The 21,007-nt window shown below is 48.5% G+C and overlaps 1 protein-coding gene across 1 annotated transcript in view; it reads left to right on the top strand.

Moving 5' to 3' along the window:
• Positions 1-20,505, top strand: part of CPXM2 (carboxypeptidase X, M14 family member 2) — a gene marked incomplete at both ends in the record, with an annotated part of 142,766 nt that extends 122,261 nt beyond the window's left edge. Inside the window, 6 exons of the mRNA XM_080694879.1 lie at positions 4,327-4,466; positions 4,968-5,067; positions 9,438-9,683; positions 12,044-12,133; positions 17,487-17,620; positions 20,422-20,505. Coding sequence (XP_080551005.1) covers positions 4,327-4,466; positions 4,968-5,067; positions 9,438-9,683; positions 12,044-12,133; positions 17,487-17,620; positions 20,422-20,505 — 794 coding nt within the window. The remainder of the gene's footprint in view (positions 1-4,326; positions 4,467-4,967; positions 5,068-9,437; positions 9,684-12,043; positions 12,134-17,486; positions 17,621-20,421) is intronic.
• Positions 20,506-21,007: the final 502 nt, after the last annotated feature.

Below are 21,007 nucleotides of genomic sequence, written 5' to 3'. Positions count from 1 at the left end.
TGGATCACAAGATCCCAGCATAATGCGTATAGCCTTTGTGAGGGTTGGGTAAGCCAATAATAAATCTGAAAAATAGTTAACGTCAGACAGACTAGGATTCAAATCCGGCTCTACACTTAGATGCCACGTGACGCTGAGAACCCCTCTACTTTTCTGTTAGTAAAATTGGCGCGATGATGGCGCTATGCTGGTGATGTCGTTCTGTAGAATGTTCTGAGGATTCCATACACGGATGTCCTCAGCGTCTAGCTTATCAGACACACCCAGGTGTGTTCCCATCTCCTGCCCTTCCCCTATTTCAGGACATGGTCACCATGAAATCGCTTTTATGATCATATCTTTGTGTGTGTGTGTGTGTGTGTGTGTGTGTGTGTGTGTGTGTTACTGGGATAGAACCTAGGGGCTTCCTAACCCCAGGCTACACTCCCAGTCCTATTTATATTTTATTTGGAAACAGGGTCTCACTAAGTTGCTGAGAGCCTCACTAAGTAGCTGAGATTGGCTTCGAACCTGTGCGATCCTCCTGTCCCAGCCTCCCAAGCACTGGGATTGCAAGCGTGCGCCACCATGCCCAGCTTATGATCATATCTTTATTCTTTGTTTCATGATACTAGTTAATTTTCATATTGTATTACTTTGCTAGAAATTCAGCTGTCACATTTTTTTAATGTACATTTCTACTCTTGGGAAAGGAAAAAAAGTGGAAATATTTGTTCCCATGGCCATGTTAAACTATATCCAGAAAGCTCCTCTCCCATTTTTTCTTGATTATAAACCAAGTAGAGGCATTTATCTATCTCCACCATGAGTTTTCCCTAGAGGAAATAAAAAATAAACACAAATTCCTACCAAGAAAATTTCCTAATGGCGAAAAGCACTTTTAGAGGAGATAGAGGTATTTATCCTGATTTAAACACTACACAATGTATACATGTGTTGAACCATCACATAGCACCCCATAAATACATACGGCTTTTGTGTTTTTACTTATCAGTTAAGATTTAAAAACTAAAACATTTTAAATAAATGCAAATATTACTTTTTAATTTTCAATTTTAGTTCTAAAGGCCCACCTACAAAAACCTTTTAAGTAAAATGTGTTTGGTTTTCATTGCTGCCATACTAAATTGGGTATGAACACAGCTGGATTTGTGGGTGCAGGGCCAATAGTACCATTATGATAAGTCAGGCCCTGCATAATTACACAGGTAGCACGTGATAGTTTTCTCCCTGTCAATTATATTTTCCCTCTTTCCAGGTACTTGGTGGTGGAGCCATGTGTTGGCTCAAGGCTTTGTAATTCTTCTTTTCAGCGGCATAGTGGAATCTGCAGACTCGTTTCTTTGTAGATTAATGAAATGCGATTTCTAATTTCCTCTCTCCTCTCCGTGGTCAGCTCTTTCTCACTCATTAGCAGTGCTTTGCCAAGCGGTGTTTAGTGGAGAGCGGGGCAGTGGAGGGCAAGGTTTAATGCGTTTTCAGATGCACCTCATAGCTGGGCATGACGGCTCACAACTGTAATCCCAGTACTTGGGAAACTCATACAGGAGGATCACTGGTTCAAAGCCAGTCTCAGCAACTTAGTGAGACCCTGTTTTAAGCTGAAAAGCACAAAGTCTGCAGTGTATGCCTTTGGACAGTGATATCAGGCTCTGCTGTGGGGCTGTAGCCCTGTACCTGTCCTCCACTGCCAAGGTGGGTTGTGGGAGGATCCACACACTGATTTTTTTTTTTTAAGGAATTCCTTTAAGGAATGCACAGTTTCCAGGATTCCAGTCAAAGAGAGAACAGGACCCAAAGTCTTCCACTCCAGCCAGGACAGATGGCTTGTGAGGAGGAGCTGCCTGCCCAGGTCACCCTCCTGGCCCATTGATGTGGCTGAGGAAGCCCCGCTCCAGCCAATGTTCTTTGCAAACCTCACCTGCAGGGCGGGGGCATCAGCGAAGCCCCTCCCCAAACCTCCTCCACAGCCAAGTCTCCTCATTCTGCCAGAGCTGCTCCGGCTTCCAGTGCCTTGAAGACGCTGCTTGCAAGGCAGACGACTCCTGAATGTTTAATTACCACCTTTATTCCAGTAGCAACAAGGCCCAGGAGGGCAGAAATAATGAAACTTTTACATGCAAAGGAGAGTCCAGCCCTCCCACAGTCGAGAGCCATGCTAACCGGTGTATCCGTTGCCCACCGGCCCCTCGTGCCTCCTGTAATCCCACGCTGTGGGGCTGAGCTAATGAGTTGATCTGGCCTTGGGCCAGCCTCCAGGCCCTTGTGAGGGACGGTCCCTCTGCTCAACACTGCCCGCCCCATTCCACCGCTCTTGCACTTCCTCGCTTTATCACAAGTGTGTCCCAAGCCCTTTGCTGCTGACTGGTCAGCAGGAACCCAGGATCTCTAGAGAGTGGTCACGTGCTGTGCCTCTCACCTCTGACTTCCGGGACTGGACTGTGGGTTGGTAGAGTTGCTTTTGATGCCCCACAACTGATTTCAAAGCTGACATTCATACGGAGCATCACAGGAGAGGGAGGGGCAGAAGGGACGCTTGAGGACGGTGCTGGAGGAGCCGCTGGGAACACGCTCCTAGCCCCATGCCCCCAGCTCTGCTTCCATGATGACCCTTGGCCCCAGGGGAGGCTGGCCAGAGCAGCTTCCCCTGGGAGTGCCTCCCACGCTCTTGTGGACTGCAGCACGCCAGTCATCCTATTCAGAAACCAAAGTGCCGGGAGGGAAGCCACAGTGCTTTCTGGCATCCGCCACTTACTTTGCAAGCGTTGGGTGGCGCAGTGATTGGCGGCCCCGGGAGACTTATTCATGGCACACGGCCCTCTGGACCTGTGAATGCCACCTCATTGGGAAGGTGAACTTCGAAAGTACAATTACATTCAGAGCCTTAAGATGGGGATTTTCTGGATTACCCAGACGGGTTCTAAACTCAGTGGGAAGTGTCCTTGTAAGGGACAGGAAAGGAGAAACACAGAAAAGACTGTGTGGAGATGGGGGAAGAGATTGGGGGGCCTGTCCTATGCCAGGGACTGCCTGGGTCACCAAGGGCAGCGAGGGCAGGAGAGATGCTCTACGGAGGCTCTGGAGGCAGCAGGAGCACCTTGGTTTCTTCTGGCCCCTACACTCTGGGGGCAATGAGTGGAGGTGAGGTTGAACAGAGACCAGCCGCTTCTCATCCTGTCGGGGTCATGGCAGGACGCGGGGTCTGTCTGCTTTGGAGTTTACTGAGTAGGGGGATTGCCCCACAGCCCCAAGCAGCCAGGCTCTGTTTGGAGACACGTGCAGGGCCCAGGCTCAGTTCTCAAGCCAAAGTCTGGCCCTTCTACAACACGATCCTGGATTCGATTCTTACCGTTCACAACCTCGATTTCCTTCTTTGTAAAACTGTGCTGCGCTGCCTTCCTGTGCTGGGCCTGGAGGGAGAATGGACTCACCTAGGGAGTGCAGACTGCTTGGAACAGGTTCTGGGTTACAGAATGCACTCAGTAAATAGTGATCTGGGCAGCTATTTTTATGAACCGGAGTAGAAAACAAAGATCTGTAGCTGAGATCAGCATTTTTGTTTTTTTCAGTACAGGGGATGGAACCCAGGGGCATTCTACCTCCCAGATACACCCCCAGCCCTATTTTTTATTCTTTATTTTGAAACAGGGTCTCACTGAGTTGCAGAGGACCTCACTAAGTAGCTGAGGCTGGCTGCAAACCACGATCCTCCTGTCTCAGCCTCTCGAATGCTGGGATTACAAGCGTGCACCACCACACCCAGAGGATCAGAATAACTTTAGAGATAAATTTCATTACTGAGAGCCTTATTCCAAACGTGGTGGGTTCAACTACTTTTAATATAATAAACATCTTTTTATTTTTGGTGGTACTGGCGGTGGAACCCAGAGGCTTTCTACCTCCAGGCTATACTCTCAGATCTATTCTATATTTATTTGGAAACAGGGTCTCACTAAGTTGCTGAGAGCCTCACTAAGTAGCTGAGGCTGGCTTCGAACCCGTGTGATCCTCCTGTCTCAGCTTCCGAAGTGTGGGATTACAAGCGTGCGCCACCATGGCCAGCTTTAACATAATAAACATTTTGAAGACACTTGTTTCAGCCTGTCCATTTTGACAGAGATGCCCTCCTTCCTGCTGCTCCGTCTCAGCCTCCCCACTGCCTACACCTGCTCTCTCTAGCTATCTGTCTGCAGTAGAAACTTGCTGTCTCTTTTAATGAGGGTTTCTGAGAGTTCCCGAACATTCCTGCCACCTCCCCCGGGGCCACTTGATCTCCGTCCAGTTGACACATCCAACCGCAGTTGACATGTCCGCTTGGCTCGGCAGGTCTGAATGATTTCAGCTACCTTCACACGAACTGCTTCGAGCTTTCCATCTACGTGGGCTGTGACAAATACCCACACGAGAGCGAGCTGGCCGAGGAGTGGGAGAATAACCGCGAGTCTCTGATCGTGTTCATGGAACAGGTATGCAGGGCCTGGCTGAGGAGCAGGGCCCGGGAGGCCTCCGAAAGCATGGGATGGAGTCCGTGTGTCAGGCCTGGCCATCATCCTGGGCCATCCTCGGCATGGCAGGGAGCTGCCGTCTGCTTCCTCCATGTGGTCAAACCCTCAGGGTGAGCTGTAACACAGGGGCAGTTGCTTCCACCAGCTGAAGACAGACGGGACATCTCAGGGATGTCGACGCTACTCTCAGGGAGCTGGTGATTCTCTCTGAGCCAACATGCCTGGGCCCCTCATCCTAGTCTGTATTCACCATAAGGAAATGCCACAGACTGGGCAGTTGAAGCAGTAGACATTTGTTGTTCTCTCTCAGTCCTGGAGCCGGAAGCCCAATATCAGGTGTGGCAGGGCTGGCTTCCCCTGTGGCCCTCAGAGGGCCACCCTCTTCCTCGCTGCCTCTTCGTGTGGCCTGTTCTACCCATACGTGTTCATACTTCACGGTGTCTCATCATGTTTGCCGCGCAGGTTCACCGTGGCATCAAGGGCCTGGTGAGAGACGTGCACGGGAAAGGAATCCCCAATGCTGTTATCTCTGTGGAAGGCGTTAACCATGACATCCGAACAGGTAACTGCCGATGTCTACAAACTGCCTCTTGGTGGGAAATGTGTTTCCTAGAAGTACCGGACTTGGGTACAATCATGCAGAAATGTCTTACTCAGGGCTGGCGTAGCCTCTCCTCTCCGCCTTACCCAGAGACCCTGGAGATGGGCATTTTCTGCCTGTGCTTCCTTCCCTGGGGCAGGCTTGGAGCAGCTGCAGGGGAGGCTGCCGAGAAGTAAAAACGCTGCTCTTTCTTCATGGGATGCTTACCTACCTGGGCAGCGTAGCCCCAGACCAGGCAGGATGGGGCCTGAGAGGGGGATAGGCAGGCCACCCTTCGAGAGAGAAGCTGAAGCTGGGGTCTCCAGGCTCCTGGAGGACTGCAGTGGGGCTGGAGAGTAAAGCTCAAAGCAGAATGCGGCAAGAGGCGGCTGGGTGGGGCGGGGCAGTGTGAGGACCACGCTTTGAGCAATTTTTCTGCTAAACCATGGGCATCATTGATCATGTTCCAGAAAGACTTGAGTATCTGTAATGCAAAGAGGAGGATTACAAGAACCCCTGGCGGTTTTTGGCCCCTTGTATATGCCAGATGTTCTTGTAACCGTTTTGCATGTGTGGGTTTCCTTAGTCCTCGTAATAATCTTTTCTTTTAAGCTCTGTCATTTGATGGGGATTCGAGGCACAGGGAGACACAGCTCTTACCTGGTTACAGGACAAGTAGCTAGGGATATTAACTCTTGATCGGGCGCACAGGGTTTCCATTTGAGTGGAGGGTAGAAAATCCCAGAATCTTGAAGAGTCTGAGGGCCAGAGAATGACCTCTAACTGCCCAACCCTTATTCCAGCTCTCTACTATAGAGGAAGAGAAGGTGTAAGTAAGACCCAGGGTCTTATCAACAAACTTGGTTTCTGGCTTCTAAAATATGAAAAGAATCTCACACTTTAAAAGGTACTCATGGCGTGGACACATGGTCCCCCAGGACAGTAAAGGACAGTCCCACAGCCCCTGGTCTCTCACAGCGACAACAGGAGCATGTGACCTGTTCCCATTCCCAAGGACTCCAGACCCGGTTTCTGTTTCCACATTGGCCCTCTGAAGGAAAAGCCACCTCTTCCCCTTGCTCAGGTGATCTTGAAAGACAAGATCCTCAAGGCTAGTTGCCTCTGAGAAGGTTCAGGAAGGTTAGTGGCTTTGGAGTCAGGTCTCTGGCTCCATGCTGGGCTGGAAGACCACCCACAGGTTCCCTGTGGCACTCGCCTTGACACGCTGCCATATTGCTGGCTGATTGACTTGAAAGTCTTTGGAAACGCAGGTGCTCCAAGTCCCAGGTTTCAAACCTTAGCGCCCAACACTGTCATCATCTGGAATTCCTTAGCTTAAAACCGGGGATCTCAGGAATCCTGGGCAAATAGGTGTGATCTCTGCATCCCGCTGGCCACCTGCTATTTCTAGTGGACTGAGAGCCACAGTGCAGCTGTAGCTCCTCCTGCCTGGCCCTTCTTCCCCTAGGGAGCCCCCGGCTCCTTCCCATCCCTTTTGCCCTTGCTCAGAGCCAACTGAAGGGGCCAGCCCTGACCACCCTATCTAACACTGCATGCCTGCCGCCCACCCTGTTGGTCCTCAAACCCGCCTGACTATCCATGGCGCCTCTCCCTTCTCTCATCCCACCTACTAGCCTACTGTTTATTGTGTCTGCCTCCCGCGCCCAAGGCAGGAAGCCTTGGCTGCTGTGTTCTTGGTGTATCCCCAGCATCCTGCCTGGCCGCTGTAAGCAGTGAGCACTTACCTACAGTTTCGAATGGGTGAGTGCACGAATGGACGAGCACCGCATGTTTCTAGAGGTGCGGAGTGAGCGGCAGAGCTGTGAGTGGACCACGGGCCCGAGCCGCCGGGTCCAGAGCTTCTCCCCGTGTCTCCGTGTTGGTTCTCCTCCCAGGGGAGACGGCACCGCTTCTCCACAAACTGTTCACGTGATAGGACTCCAGGGGCCCTTTCACCTCCCATTCAGTTTAAAACCCTCGTGTTTTCTCACATTGCCTACCGAGCACTAAACGGTCCAAGGGGCGATCCAGGCTCTTTGATGAATCACTGTTTTAAAGGTGCTTGTCAGCAGTATTTAAAATACAAGTCCTCTGGAGACCCACACCCACCTGATAGCTCTTGTCCCCCAACAAATGGCTCCGTTTGACTTGCCAGGAGAAGACTCTGGACCACAGTGGAGGTGAGGCTGTCGTCCAGCCTGCCCGTGTGCCCGGTGCCATGCTCCTTGGCACAGAAGGCCAGTTGCTGAGATGGTGAATGCATTCGAAACTCCACAAAGCAGTGGAGACGGCGCAGCGCCCCGCCTGTTGAGTAGCTGGTGTCTTTGCTCGGTTCTCTTTTCCGAAGATCCTCGCCATTTGCGCTGGGACTTCTAGCGACTGACCGTGAGGCGTCACCCGGGGCCGTGTGGAATTCTGCACACCGTAGCTCCTCACAGGCGTCCATTTACTCATTCCCAGTTACGTGTTAATTCAACACAGTGGACCGAGTCCCCTGCAGGGGCCGGAGACTGCGGGGGTGCTGGCAGTCATCATGGATGAAGGATAGGCTGGTGGGTGTGGGTCTCCAGAGGATTTGCATTTTAAATACTGCTGACAAGCGCCTTTAAAACAGTGATTCATAAAAGAGCCTGGATCGCTCCTTGGACCGTTTAGTGCTCGGTAGGCAATGTGAGAAAACACAAGGGTTTTAAACTAAATGGGAGGTGAAAGGGCCCCTGGAGTCCCATAGAGCTAGATGAGAGGCTTTGCCTAATGGGCTCAGAATGTCAAGCCCCTGTAATCAAGGAGCTGGTCTGGATGCTCTAATGGGAAATGCATCTCCCTTGCTTGGCTCCCCCTGGAAGCGATTTCCCAGTGTGTTCTACACACACACACACACACACACACACACACACACACACACACCCGCACACACACACACACTGTACGTTACATATGGATCTTTATTTTATTGCTTTTGGTGATGGAAGCTCCGAATTTGCTTCTATTTCTATCTGAGTCTTTTATGATTTGACAAGTTTTATTTCAGGGGAGATTTGCATAAAATAAACAGAAACATTAGCTGGAATTCTGCAAGGACAGAAGCCAGGGAGCATGTTTCTGAGATGGCTATCAAGAGTGGGCCAAACGCCTGGCCTGGGCTTCCACATGACTGTCCTCTGCATGTGGCTTTTGTTTTGGCTTGACAAAGCAGGGCGGGTACTGCCTGGGTCTGGGTCGCCCGCCTGCCCACACACGCCATGGAGTCCCCACTTTTCAACCTGCTCCATGGCTCCATGAGGCGCTGATCCCTGAACACTCCCCTCTGTGGGCCAGTAGCTCAGAGCCCTACGTTTCCTCAAGTGCACGATTCTAGGCTTTGTGCTTGTCAGGGGTAGAAGCAGAGATCACAAGAGCCTCAGGGATAATGTATAGAATCCCTTCAAAGAACGTCCGCGTAGAGGAGGCCCTGCCAGGCAGATTCGTGTTTCTAAAGTAGAAACTTTAGATTACCGAGATAATCCCCTTGTTCTGATTCTGTGGCCCTAAACCCGCTCCTGGACATTTCTTTCACTCTTTTGACATGTCTTATGGAGCACCTGCAGGCACCGGACCAGGTACACTGCAGCGAACAGAACGAGGATGCTCCTTGCCCTGAAAGTGAGCATTTCCATACAGGAAGGCCACAGATAACTAGAATGGGAAGTCTATAGAGTGCACTGCAGACTACAGCCAGTGCCAAGGAAGAAGAAGGCAGGTGAAATGCAGAAATGCATGGGGTCACATTAGGTATCTCGCAACTAGCTGAGCAGTGGCATAACCCCTGCCCAGGGCTGGCGTCCACATGTTGGTCTCAAGCCTTCTCTGCCTCTCTGCATCCGAGTGCACCTGCTGCTGAAGCTCCAGGTCTCTCTGTGGGTGGGGGCCATGGAGAGGCATGTGGGTACCAGGTCCTCCTTCGGGGTAGTCATTTCCTTCTCTTTTCAGAAGCACAGAATCCCAGCCCTTTTAGAAATTATTTTTCTGTATTAGTAGCCATGCCAGCGGGAGCCAGGCATGATGGCTTTTCAGGATGGCGTTTCCTAGTGAGGGCAGGCCATTTGCAAGTTTAAGTTTGTAATGAATGGCTCCTATTGTCACAGAGAAGAAATGTGTGAGATCGTCCTGGGGATCCTTTCCCCGCACCGCTTCCTGTTAAAACCATTAAGGCAGCTTCCAAAGAGGAAAACATCTTGGTTTCCAAAATGCCTTCAGAACCAGCCTCTGCAGAAGCTCAGGTTCCCGGCTGCCCGCCTCGGGGGCTCTGTCTGCAGGGGTGGTCTTGTGTTAGGAAAGAACTGCTCTGAGGTCCCCCTGGTTTCTTTTCTCAGCCAGCGATGGAGATTACTGGCGCCTCCTGAACCCTGGAGAGTACGTGGTCACGGCGAAGGCAGAAGGCTTTACCGCCTCCACCAAGAACTGCATGGTTGGCTACGACATGGGGGCCACACGGTGTGACTTCACACTCAGCAAGACCAACCTGGCCAGGATCCGAGAGATCATGGAGAAGTTTGGAAAGCAGCCCGTCAGCCTGCCCGCCAGGCGCCTGAAACTGCGGGAGAGAAAGAGACGACAGCGTGCGTGACCTTCCTGGACCCTGGAGATGCAGCCCAGACACATGCAAAGGAAAACTACCCCAGTAGTAGCTCTGTAGCAGCTCAGGTTGTTGTCTCTGTAATTCCAGAAGCACCTGGGAGTGTGTGTGCATTGCAAGGCTGGCTCCAGAGGGACCAGCTGGAGCCTTAGGATGTTTTCTTTTCTTTGTTCCCATTTATCCAAATACCTTGGACAGAGCAGCAGAGAAAGGCTGTTGGGAGTGAGAGAATTCAGTGCCTCCAGGTTGCACAGGAAACCCGGGCTGCCCCTGTTGGCATGACAGCAAGGGTCCTCCTGGACTTGCGATTGGCACAGCTAACATTGCAGCCCTCCAGGGCCCTGCTGTCCCCAGTGTTACCCTCTGCGATGCTCTCAGGCATCCTAAGAGAACCCACCTTCTCTGGAACATTCCAGGCTGCTACAAATAAATCTGCATTCTCTTGACAGTAGAGACATATCAAGTGAGCGTCAGTGAGCCTTGGGAGCCATCCCAATATCTTTTTGCAGCAAAAGGGGAGAGAAGCAGAGATAATTCAGGAGTGGTTACTGGGCAACAAGTGATATTGGGGTTTGTTGCATGCATACTGGATCCCCAAAAGTCCCTCCCCCCAATTCCCTGCTTGGTCATGAATCCTGGGGACTCCATTATGGAAGGAACCTTCCAAAAAGGCCAGATAGGTTAGCCAGGGTCTCCTCTGTGGCCTGCTGGGACTTGAAAAGAGCCAGAAGGAGGCCAACCTGCCAGCATCTCTCTGCTCAAGGTAACAACCCTTTAATGGAAATGAGCACACCCAAGCTGGTCTACCACCAGGGAGTTATTTTCCATGTGTGGAATGCCATATCTTCCAAATTAGGCTACATTTGATTAAAAGCAACAACAACTCTTAGGATTACCTGTGGAGTATTTTGGGGAAGGAGTTACTGGATCACTATGCAAGAAAACAGTCATATCTCCCTTTCTACTCATGTTGCTGCCACATCGATCTGGGAAGAATGAAAAATAATAAAGAAAGCAAATGGTAAGATCCTTCCAGTGTGTTTTTTCTGGGTAAACTTGTGGCCACCCAAGCACCACACTCACAGCCTGTGTAAGGTCAGTCACCCTAGACAGGGCGCCTGCTTGCAGTGGGCACCCTGTGCACCGATGCTGATACGTTCCTGAAATGCCAGTGAGCATGTTTACAAACAAGATCCTCAGGCAGCTTTTCAACAATCTGCACCAGGGCTCAGCAAACTTTTCTGGCAAAGAGTAGTTTATGATGATTCAAGTCAGATCGTCAATAGTTGAGGCTTTGAAAGCCATGCACTCTCAGCTACCGTGACACAAAAGCAGACGTGCACATTCGTAAATGAGCAAGCGTGGCTGTGGTCCAAAACCTACCCAGACAGATGGCAGCTGGATGTGGCCCGGAGGCCAGGACATAGTTGACTCTTGGCTAAGCTTATCATAGGAAAATCTTACCCTTGTAGCTTCAGATACGGTAGGTGGTGCTATAAGGTATTTAAACTTATGACCCATTCCTGCGGTTCAGAATGGTGGACGATTCCACGTTTCTTTGGAAGCCCATCAGTTTGTCAGGCCTCTCTATGCCTGGGTTGGAAGCAGGATCCTGGCACTTGGTGCCACAATCCCTTGGTCTCACAGCCAGTATTTAGCTCTGAAACCCACAGGGCTGCCACATGCAATTTTTCATGCAATTCCCACCACTCCCTGCAGAGCCTATTATCATATAGTCTTTTACAAGGTACCACAGGCAGGAGCTCTGGGTTCCAGGGCGGGCACTGCCCTCGGGTGTGTGGTTTCAGGTCAGGGAGCCTCTCTAGTCTCATTTACTCTCGCAAAGTGAATCGCTCGAGCTCGATAGACTTGAAAGGTCAGGCTGGCTGTGGCATTTGCTGGTTTGGGTAAAGAGCTGGAGTCCTAGATTGCAAAGCTCTGTTCTGTCGGAGTCGCCTCTCTCCTCGGCCTCTCCATACACAGTGGCCAATCCTGGGGCCTTCAAGCCACTGTCCTTGACCCAGCTCCTTAAACCTCAACCCTACTTGCCTCCTTCTCTGTTTTTAAGCCAAAATTATCCTCCTGGGCCTTGTAGCTCAGCTTGGGCCTCTGCATATATTCTCTCTCTCCACTGCTAAAAATCTTCCTGATCTCTCTCCAGGCTTGTCTCAAATGCCACCTCCCCAGGAAGTCTTCCTCCCTCTGGGACTGGCAACTTTTTATGCCTTTCAACAAATCTGCCTCAGGGCCTCTCAGAGGAGCTGTCTTGCTTCAGGTCTCTGCTTTTGGTCTGGAAGCCAGGCTAAGCCTGGAAGAGCTGCCGAAATGTCCCTCTTTCCCCAGGAGTCAGCGATATATTGGCCTTGTTTGCCCGGGAGTCCTTCAGAATCATGTTCAGTAAACAGCGTTTGAAAGTTTCCACCTTGGAGCCAGGCAAGCTGGCTTTCCAAGACCAAGAACTGTGCCCTCCTTGGTGTTTACCCCCACAGCGGTGCTCTGCTCGTGCCGGTGCTCAGCGAGTGTGTGTCCACTTGAAGTAGTCCTGTGCCATGGGGTGCTCTCTTTTTAAAATCCCCTTACCCATTAAGAAAATGTGGCTTCAGAAATTGAAAGCCTGTCGTTGAATTTATTTATTATCTTTTTACCTCTTCAAGAGTCTTCACTTTTATAAGGAAATCCTTAGACTCCACCATCAGATGGGTAGTCTATTTTGTTTGTGATGTCTGTCTGTGGGTAAAATCAACCACTGCTTCTCCCTCGAAGGAGGATCTGCCATGTGTTTGTTCCCGGGCTCCTCCACTCCAGTCCCGGTGGGCCACAGCGGCCTTGCCCTTGTTTGCTCCCTGTGTTCTGGGCTGGAGGGCATTTAAGGAGCTACAAGGTGCCGAAGCTCAGCTCAGAATTACTCAGCAATCACAGCTCACTTTCTGTGGGTGCTGGGGCACAGTCTTTCACAGGAAGCACCAAGATTTACTAGGTCTTTGAAGAGTGTTACCAAATGACTTTGAAAGGACAGCACATTGTTAATGCGCATAATCCCAGTGAAGCAGGAATGGTGTCGGGTTCAAATAGTATTTTGAGTGGCAGAAAAGTATCCCAGCTTTGCAGGTTCTGCGCTGGCTCTGAGTGGCCACCACCCCTCTTAGAAGCTTGAATGTTCATCCCACTTCATGTTGGTGTCCCCATGCCCAGGCAGGCAGTCACAGTGCTGAGGGGACTGCCACGCACAAAGCCGCAGGAAGCTGTATCTATTTAAAATGCTTGGAACCTTTAGCATCGAAATCATCTAGAAACACAAATGGGCTATCGTTAGAGAAATGTGCAGCCACTTTAGAAAACAGACAAGCAAATTTTTAATATGTTAATTATGAATATACCAATAGACCCAGCAATTCTACTCCTGGGACTATACACAAGAAAACTGAAAACATATGTGAACACAAAGCTTGTGCACTGATGCTTATAGCACTATTTCTCATAAGAACCCCAAAGTGGAAACAACCGAAACTTCCACTGTGGTGAAGGAGTAAACAAAATGTGGCCTGTCCATGGTGGAATATTATATGTCAATGAAAAGGAATGTAGTACTGACATCTTTGACGACATGGATGATCCTTGGAAACATCATGTAAAATGAAAGAAGTTAGTCACCAAAGACTACATGTTGTATGATGCCATTTCTATGAAATTTTTTATGAATAGGCAAATCCATAGAGACCAAGTAGATGAGCGGTTGTCTAAGGTTGGGATAATAGGGAGTCGGGAATGTGTGAAGACTAAGTAGGGTGTGAGGTTTCTTTAGAGGTAATTATTCCAAAATTGATTGTGGTGCTGGCATTTCAAAATTGGTTGTTGTATTGCTGTGAAAAACCACTGCACTGTACACTTTAGTTGGGTTAATTGTATAGTTATCTAAATAAAACTGTCTTTGAAACATATGGCCACACCTGGCCATTCTCAAATAAGCATCATTTTCAAATACAGTGTCCCAGGCAAGACCTAGTTTGCATAGCCTATTGTTCTGATTATGTCCTAGTGAAGAGGAGGATAGAGTCCTACTGGACATATGCAAATTACTGCGTAAAGCTGCACTAAGTAGGGAGCCCCGGGGGAGATCGCAAGTTCAGAAATAAAAAGCCAAGACAAATCCAACTCACCGTCCAGGCTGCTCCTTCCTTACTGTCCTCACGTTCTAGAATAAACAGACACTTGCCTGAGAACAGATCTCAGGGGTCTGCGAGGCCAGGTCTGACTTAATGATAATACTAGGATGTTATTATAAGCAGAGCATTCGTTTATTGCTGTTCTCTTTGAATGTGTCCATAAATACACATTTTCCCAATGTTTTGTTGGCGCATTGTAATTGTACATCAAAGTGAGGTCAGAGTGATAAAGTCATACGCGGCACCAAGCTTTTGCTGTGTTTCCCTCTGGCTCCTATACTTCCCGATACATAATCTTTATTTACATCAGTACAAATAACTTCTTGTACGAACAAAGGATTCTTTGAATAATTTTTATCATTTCTTTCTCCTCTCCAAATCCTTCTTTAACCCACCAGTGTCTGACCCCTCCTTTATCTGAGGTCTTCTTTATTCTCAGTCTCTCTCTCACTTCCACATATGAGTGAAAAAATATGGCCCTTCACTTCCTGTGACTGGCTGACATCACCTGGCCTAATATTCTTTACTTCCGTTCATCTTCCTGCAAATGACGTGATGGCATTCTTTCTATGTTTAACGAGAATTCTGTTGTTTGTACACAGCATCATTTTGTAATCCGTTCATCTGTTGACAGACACCTAGGCTGGTTCCATAGTTTGGCTATCAGGGGTTGTGTTGTTATAAACTCAAATAAGCACTTAAAAAGCTAAATTCTCAGTTTCAGTTTCCAACATGTATTGATACCTATAATCTCCAAATCAAAAAATCCCTGGGCCATCCATAAATTTTGAGTGTAAAAGTATCTTAATTTAAAAAAAAAACCTGAAAAATGTCACTCTAGAATAAAACTACTGTTTCTCTTGGAAAACAAAGGTGCAGACGTTGTTCTATTTCTCTGTGATCGTTTCTAGTGTAGTCGCAGCCGTTTATGCTCATTTACAATTTTAACCAAAATAAATGACTTCTCTTTCATACAGCCAACTCTGCAGAATGAGTCATGGAGAACTGCTACCACACACCAGCATTCCAGCGAACTAACAGAGCTTTTAATTCACTTACCAACTTTCTAAAGCCTTATCTCTACCTCCCTCATAGACCCTTTAAGAGCAGAAAAAAATGCATGCTCATTAACATGGCCCAAAGTCTATACCCATAAAAAGCAACTGCCTGTAAACTCAAAACTGTGCTCAGTAATAGATGATTCAGTATTCACCTTACTAAGGAGTGATGTAGGTATCGAGTAACCATGAATGAGTGCAACTTAACATCATTCCAAAGGTTTGGATTACTTAAAGATCTAGGATCATCAAGCAAACACACTACAAAATATAAGTACTGTGGAAATACAGAGTTTCTCAGAAGAATGATTCAATTTAGTTGAGCTCAAATTTGCATGTCTGCAGCTCTAAACATCAACTAGAGATAACGTTAGTTTATTTGACCAGCGAAAGTGAATACGTTTAGGAAAAAGCACACAGAGTAAAACGGAATGTCGCTCATATTATTTATGGCATTAGCTAGAAAAGACAGCTGTTTTTATTAAATCCAAGTTATTAAGGTAGTCTCGCTTGCCCCAAGATTTATCTAAATTACATAGTGTCCTAAAATATGCATGTTAGCTTTATTGATGTGTTTAAAGTATTAGGTTAATGTCCTTGTTTTCTGACAATTTTAGAAAACTTTAATTTCTGTATATCTCCTTTCCTCGATCAGAATATAGCTTCTTTAAGACACTTAAATTTAAGCCAAGCGTGGTGGTGGTGGTACATACTTGTAATCCCAATACTAGGGAGGCTGAGACCGGAGGACCACAGATTCAAAGCCAGCCTCAGCAACTTACAGAGGCTCTCAGCAATCTAATGAGACCCTGTTTCCAAAGGAAGAAATAAAATTGGGCTAGGAATGTAGCTTGAAGGTAGAATGACTCTGGGTTTAATTCTCAGGACCAAAAAAAAAATTAAAAATAGACCTAAATTTAAATAAGTAATAGCTTTTGAATATAGAAAAATGTTAAATACATAAATCAAAGGGTCTGGGGTATATATCAGTGGTAAAATATGCGCTTAGCCTGAATGAGGCCCTAGTTTTAAATTTCAGCAGTACAACACACACACACACACACACACACACACACACACACACACACATACACACACACACTGAAGGGTCAAAAAGGTCTTTTGGGATGACAGACACCTAGACATATGCTCCCAATGATTGTAAATTCAATTCTGCAATTTTAGCCACTATTCATAAGCATGCACGGGTCCAAAATATCAAAGAGCTATTGTCCTTCCTGGTAGACACATAAACAAATTCTTATTTAATTTGTTAAAAATCAACAAATGACCAACAGAAGACCATGAGAAGACAGGTGAGCTCTTCCTCTGGTTTAGGGCTGCCCTGGGCTACGGGGCTCGCTCAGTCTGGTGATGGAGAGCCCTGTTCCATGGATCCTCCCTGCACCAATGAAGAATGGGTATGAGGTGGAGAGAGTACTGCACCGCCCTCGCTCCTGGGTCAGGACATTTCTGGGCCATACCCAAAACTCCCAGTAAAACTAAGCCACGGTTACTCTTGATGGGCTTCCTCCTTCTCTAACCTAAGGTCTCTACTCCCCTACCAGGATCCTACGGATCCTTATTCCAGGAGCTGCTTCTGCTTCTGGGAACCCCAGCTAAGGCCCCATGTGACATCCCTCTCCTCTTTAGTAACATGACCACAGATGTATTTATGGAGAAATATTGGTGATACTGGGATTTCTAGTCGGAAGTACATAGTTGGTCTCTACCCTGGGTCCTGGCACAGGGCTCCTAATTTCTTGGACTGGGGTGATAGGAGCACCTTTTGTTTTAATGGGGTGACTCTTAGTCTTCTGGATGAGATTGGTTACCAGAAAGACCAAGATAGGAGCTTAGACTTTCAGCCCCAAACCACCTTCTGGAAGGAAGAGGGGCTAGAGGTTGAGTTAATATACTAGTCGATACTTAACTTTGGTGAGTGTGTGCCAGGCCTCGCACTGGGTGCCTGTAACTATAGGCAATTCTAAACCCTATTTTTTTTCTATACATGCATGCTTAAAATAAAGTTTAATTCATAAATTAGGCACAATAATATTAGTGGTAACTTATAAAAATTAGAACAATAAAGCCAGGCGTGGTGGCGCATGCTTGTAATCCCAGCATTGAGGAGGCTGAGACAGAAGGATCGCGGTTCGCGGACAGCCTCAGCTACTTAGTGAGGCCCTCTGCAACTTAGTGAGACCCTGTTTCAAAATACAGAATAAAAAATAGGGCAGGGGGTGTAGCTCCAAGGTCAAATGTCCCTGGGTTCCATCCCCAGACACGCAAAAAACAAAACAAAACAAAACCTTAGAACAATAAAAATAATGTTGTGTACTAAAACTTACGTAAAAGTTACGAGTTATTTATTTCTGGAACTTTTCACGTAACATTTTCAAACCATACTTGATCCTGCATAGCTGAGGTCCTGAAAAGCAAAGGTATAGTAAAAGGGGATTACTGTGGCGGCTGTGCCTTCATGAAGACGCTTTCATAGACGTCCCTGAAGGTCTTAGCTGGAGAGCTCCCTGGTCGGCAAACGCCTCCCTGTGACATCTGCAGCTCCGGCTTTACATCTTCCATTACGCATCGAAGCCCTGGGCAAAACCCTCGCCCAATCGCCTCTAAGGTTTAATGTTCCTCAGACAGACGCTGCCACCACCGTCCCACCCCGCAGCCACGTGGAGGGTCAGCAAGTGAGGACAGCTGGCCCAGCACGCCGACCCCACTAGAGGGGGAATGCCACCACCCTTGCACGTTTGGGCGGGGACTTCCAGCCCGCCGTTTCCATATTGCTGGCCTAGACACATTTGTGTTTACGGAGAATAGAAACCTGACATTTCCAAGTGTCACTTCATTTCTTCTAAGTTGGACAACAACCAAAGAACTTTACTTTTCTTTCTGAGAACAGAAGCGGGAATGAGCTTCTTTGCTTTCTCTGTTACCTCATTGAGGATGAGATCATCTGTATTCTCCTAAAGCCCTGATAGAGAAAGACATGACATTTGTGAAGGGGTAGGCCTTGCATCCGGTGAGACAGGCTGACTCTACAAACGGGTGATGACCAGAGTGTATCTAAAGACTGAATTCTGATCTATTATCTGTAGCAACCCGCCTGGATCCCAACCTATTATTTGCAATACCAGCCCAGAAAGCCAGCCTGCTTAATATAAATCAGAGTTGCAAGAGGCAAGATCACTGTCCAGAACAATCCAGGAGCCCAAGCCTTCTGTAATAGTCCCCCCATCACAGGCAGGACGCCAATAATAACTGGCAGCTTTTCTAGTTTTTGTCCTGACTCCAACATAGGACCAATCAGAGAGAGTCAAATAGACTTTCTTAGCCAATGACAGAAGATGCTATGCTCCACCTTAGCCCGCCTACACTTCCCCAGGCCAGGGAGCACCTGCAGCCTGTCCTTTTATATACTCGCCAGCTCTCCCCCTCCTCTGCCGGCCTCTGAGACTCTACTCAATTGGGTGAGGACGAGGTGCTCATCTCCTTCCCCAAAAAAGCCCTAGATATGTAGTGTGTTCTCATTCAGCTCGTCGGTTGATTTCCACAAAAGAGAGGCGTGGATTTGCATTCAGACCCTGTCACTCACTGCCTCGTGGCTGCAGAAAATGACTTGATGTTCTGACACTCAGGGTCCTCATCTGTAAAATGGGTCAGCAGCAGTGATTATCACGGAGTGTCCCTACAGTGACCCCACGGAGGCACTAGAAGGCAACATTCTGCATGGAGCTGGCAGAAAATAAGCACGCAGCCAGGAGAGACCCTTCTGTCTATAACTTGAACTAAATTTGTTTTCTGGACATCAACGCTATAGCCTTCATTTTTTTCTTTCTTTTATCTTTTAGGAATACTGGATAAATATTTTTTCCATTTACATAGTACCTTGCAGTTTGCAGAGGATTTTTACACCATTTGTTGTATTTGATCCTCTCAAATAAACTCCCCAGGTGAGGCAGGAAGTTCTACTGGCTCCATTATGCAAATGAGGAGGCAGGGCTGGAGCTGGGGATGCTGACTGGTCGCCTCACTCTATGGGCAGTGCGGCTGGAGCTGTGCCAGCCTCTTTGCCCTACCCTGACCCCTTTTAGTATGGAGGAGGCAAACCAAACATGTTTGCTTGGCTCCCAGGAGTATCGGTTTAGGGTTTACAGCTCCCAGATAACAGTATATGGATTCCTCAGTTCGGAGTAGTTTCCCTCCAGGGTGCTACCAACTGGTGTCCTTCCACCTGCGGGGTTTTAGAGCCTTCTCTGGCTCAGCTGACATCTGCTGAGAGTATCCAGGGATCCTCAGAATCAAGGTGAGATATTGCTGCTCTTTGCGGTCATAAGGCTGGAGGTGCAGAGATGCCCAAGTCCATACCCTCCTTCAGAGGCTGAAGGAGGCTCCTGGCAAGGCCACTTTATAAAGAGCTCAGCCAATGGATGCTTCTCTGGTCACAGATCAAAACTTTTTCCATCCCTAATGGCAAACATTTCAAAAGTGCTATCTTGTACCAGGCAGAAGGGATCCAGGCCTGAGAGAGAGACCCAAGAGCAAGGTAGAGCAGGGGCTCCTGCCCTCAAATGTGGTAATCCCACCTCGGGGGAAAGCATGGCCTGCCGTTTACGAGCTCTGCCCGGGAGTCAGTGAGTGAGTCGGGAAAGGGCACACACAGACCCCGCATGGCTGGGGTCTGCACAGAAGCAGACCCCAGCCATGCGGAGTGGTTGTACCTTCTTCCAGGAAGGAAATCTTGCATGCCGCTCTCAGCAGTGTGTTGTGGGTTCTCTTAAGATGCATAAAATGAGCTTTGGGGTTAAAAGCCATTCTGAGTGTCTGCGGGGGGACCGTTCTGCTAGGTGCTGGGGACTTCCCCCTGGCTTCACCGTGGGAAGACAGGCGAAGAGAGAGGCCTGCACGTGTGCTTGCAGCAGGTGTGCTTCCGAGACCAGGGACGGCATCAGGTCAAAAAGGTGGCACTTCTCCCAGATGAGAAAGAGACTAGAGTTCATGAAGTACCCAGGGTAGTGGATGGCCTCTCTAGGGAGAAGGGACAGTCCATATGGTGGCATAAAGGGACACAGGTGTGCCGCATCTGAGGTGTTCTAAGAGGACCCCATGATAGAGATGGGGCTCTATGAGGTGGAGAAAGACTAAAGGGGAGAGCAGGGGCCAGACTGGACAGGCCCCACTGTTGAGCGACTACCCCGGGGCAGCTCTAGGCCCCTGGGGTACTCTAAAGAGGCCACGCACACAATTCTAAGACATACAAAGGAAGCGAGATCACAGCTCTTTGCTGAGAGGTAATGGGGCCATCCCCTTCCAAAAATATGCATGTTTGAAAGCTTCCTTCTAATAAGTGGAATGGAAAACTTGCTTAGTTCTTTAAAAAGGAGGCTTAGATGGGCTGTAGAAAAGCAAGCAGCTGCGAAGAAGGCCTCTCAATTTAATTGCTAACTAAATTCGGCAAATCTGATACCTTTGTCATCGCTTCCCACAGGTCGGCCTGCCCAGGGCCGTCTCCCAAGACAGCAGGGAGACCAGGAAGACAGGTGTCAGTCCGTCCCTTTCAGAGATGGAGTAATGAGGCCCGTAGGTGGCCAGAGAGTTCTTCCCGCTCTTTTACTTAGTCAGGAACAGAGATTCTGAGAGGCTGTAATTTAGTGAGAGCTTTGATCATTGAAAAGTTTGCAAGGTGGGTCTCCAAAACAGAAAGATGTCCACGGTGGGATATTTTGTCTGTTTGCCTTGGTTTGGGGCTCCCCTGAGTCAAGTTTCAGGCAAGAACTTGGGGTATGGTTTATTTGGGGAGGGAAGGGGTTGTCCCAGGAAGTCTCAGTGAGTGAGTAGGAAAAGAATATGGCGAAGGAGCCAAGATAAGATTGCTGCTACAGGCAGAGGTGGCCCATGATGCCCGGATCTTTGACAAGAAGAGGATGCCCCACTGTGCTCCATGTGAAGGACAGGAGGCGGGAGCTTCGGTCCCCTGTTCTGTTATAATCGATCAAGGGCCGATTCATTCATTTAACAAGTGTTTACTGGACATCTAAGTGCTTACAGGGCACTGACTTGGGAGCAGGGGATGA

This window comes from Muscardinus avellanarius (genome assembly GCF_963383645.1).
Source record: "Muscardinus avellanarius genome assembly, chromosome: 4".
In the NCBI taxonomy this organism is placed as follows: Eukaryota; Metazoa; Chordata; class Mammalia; order Rodentia; family Gliridae; genus Muscardinus; species Muscardinus avellanarius.
This window is presented reverse-complemented; position numbering and strand designations above follow the sequence as displayed.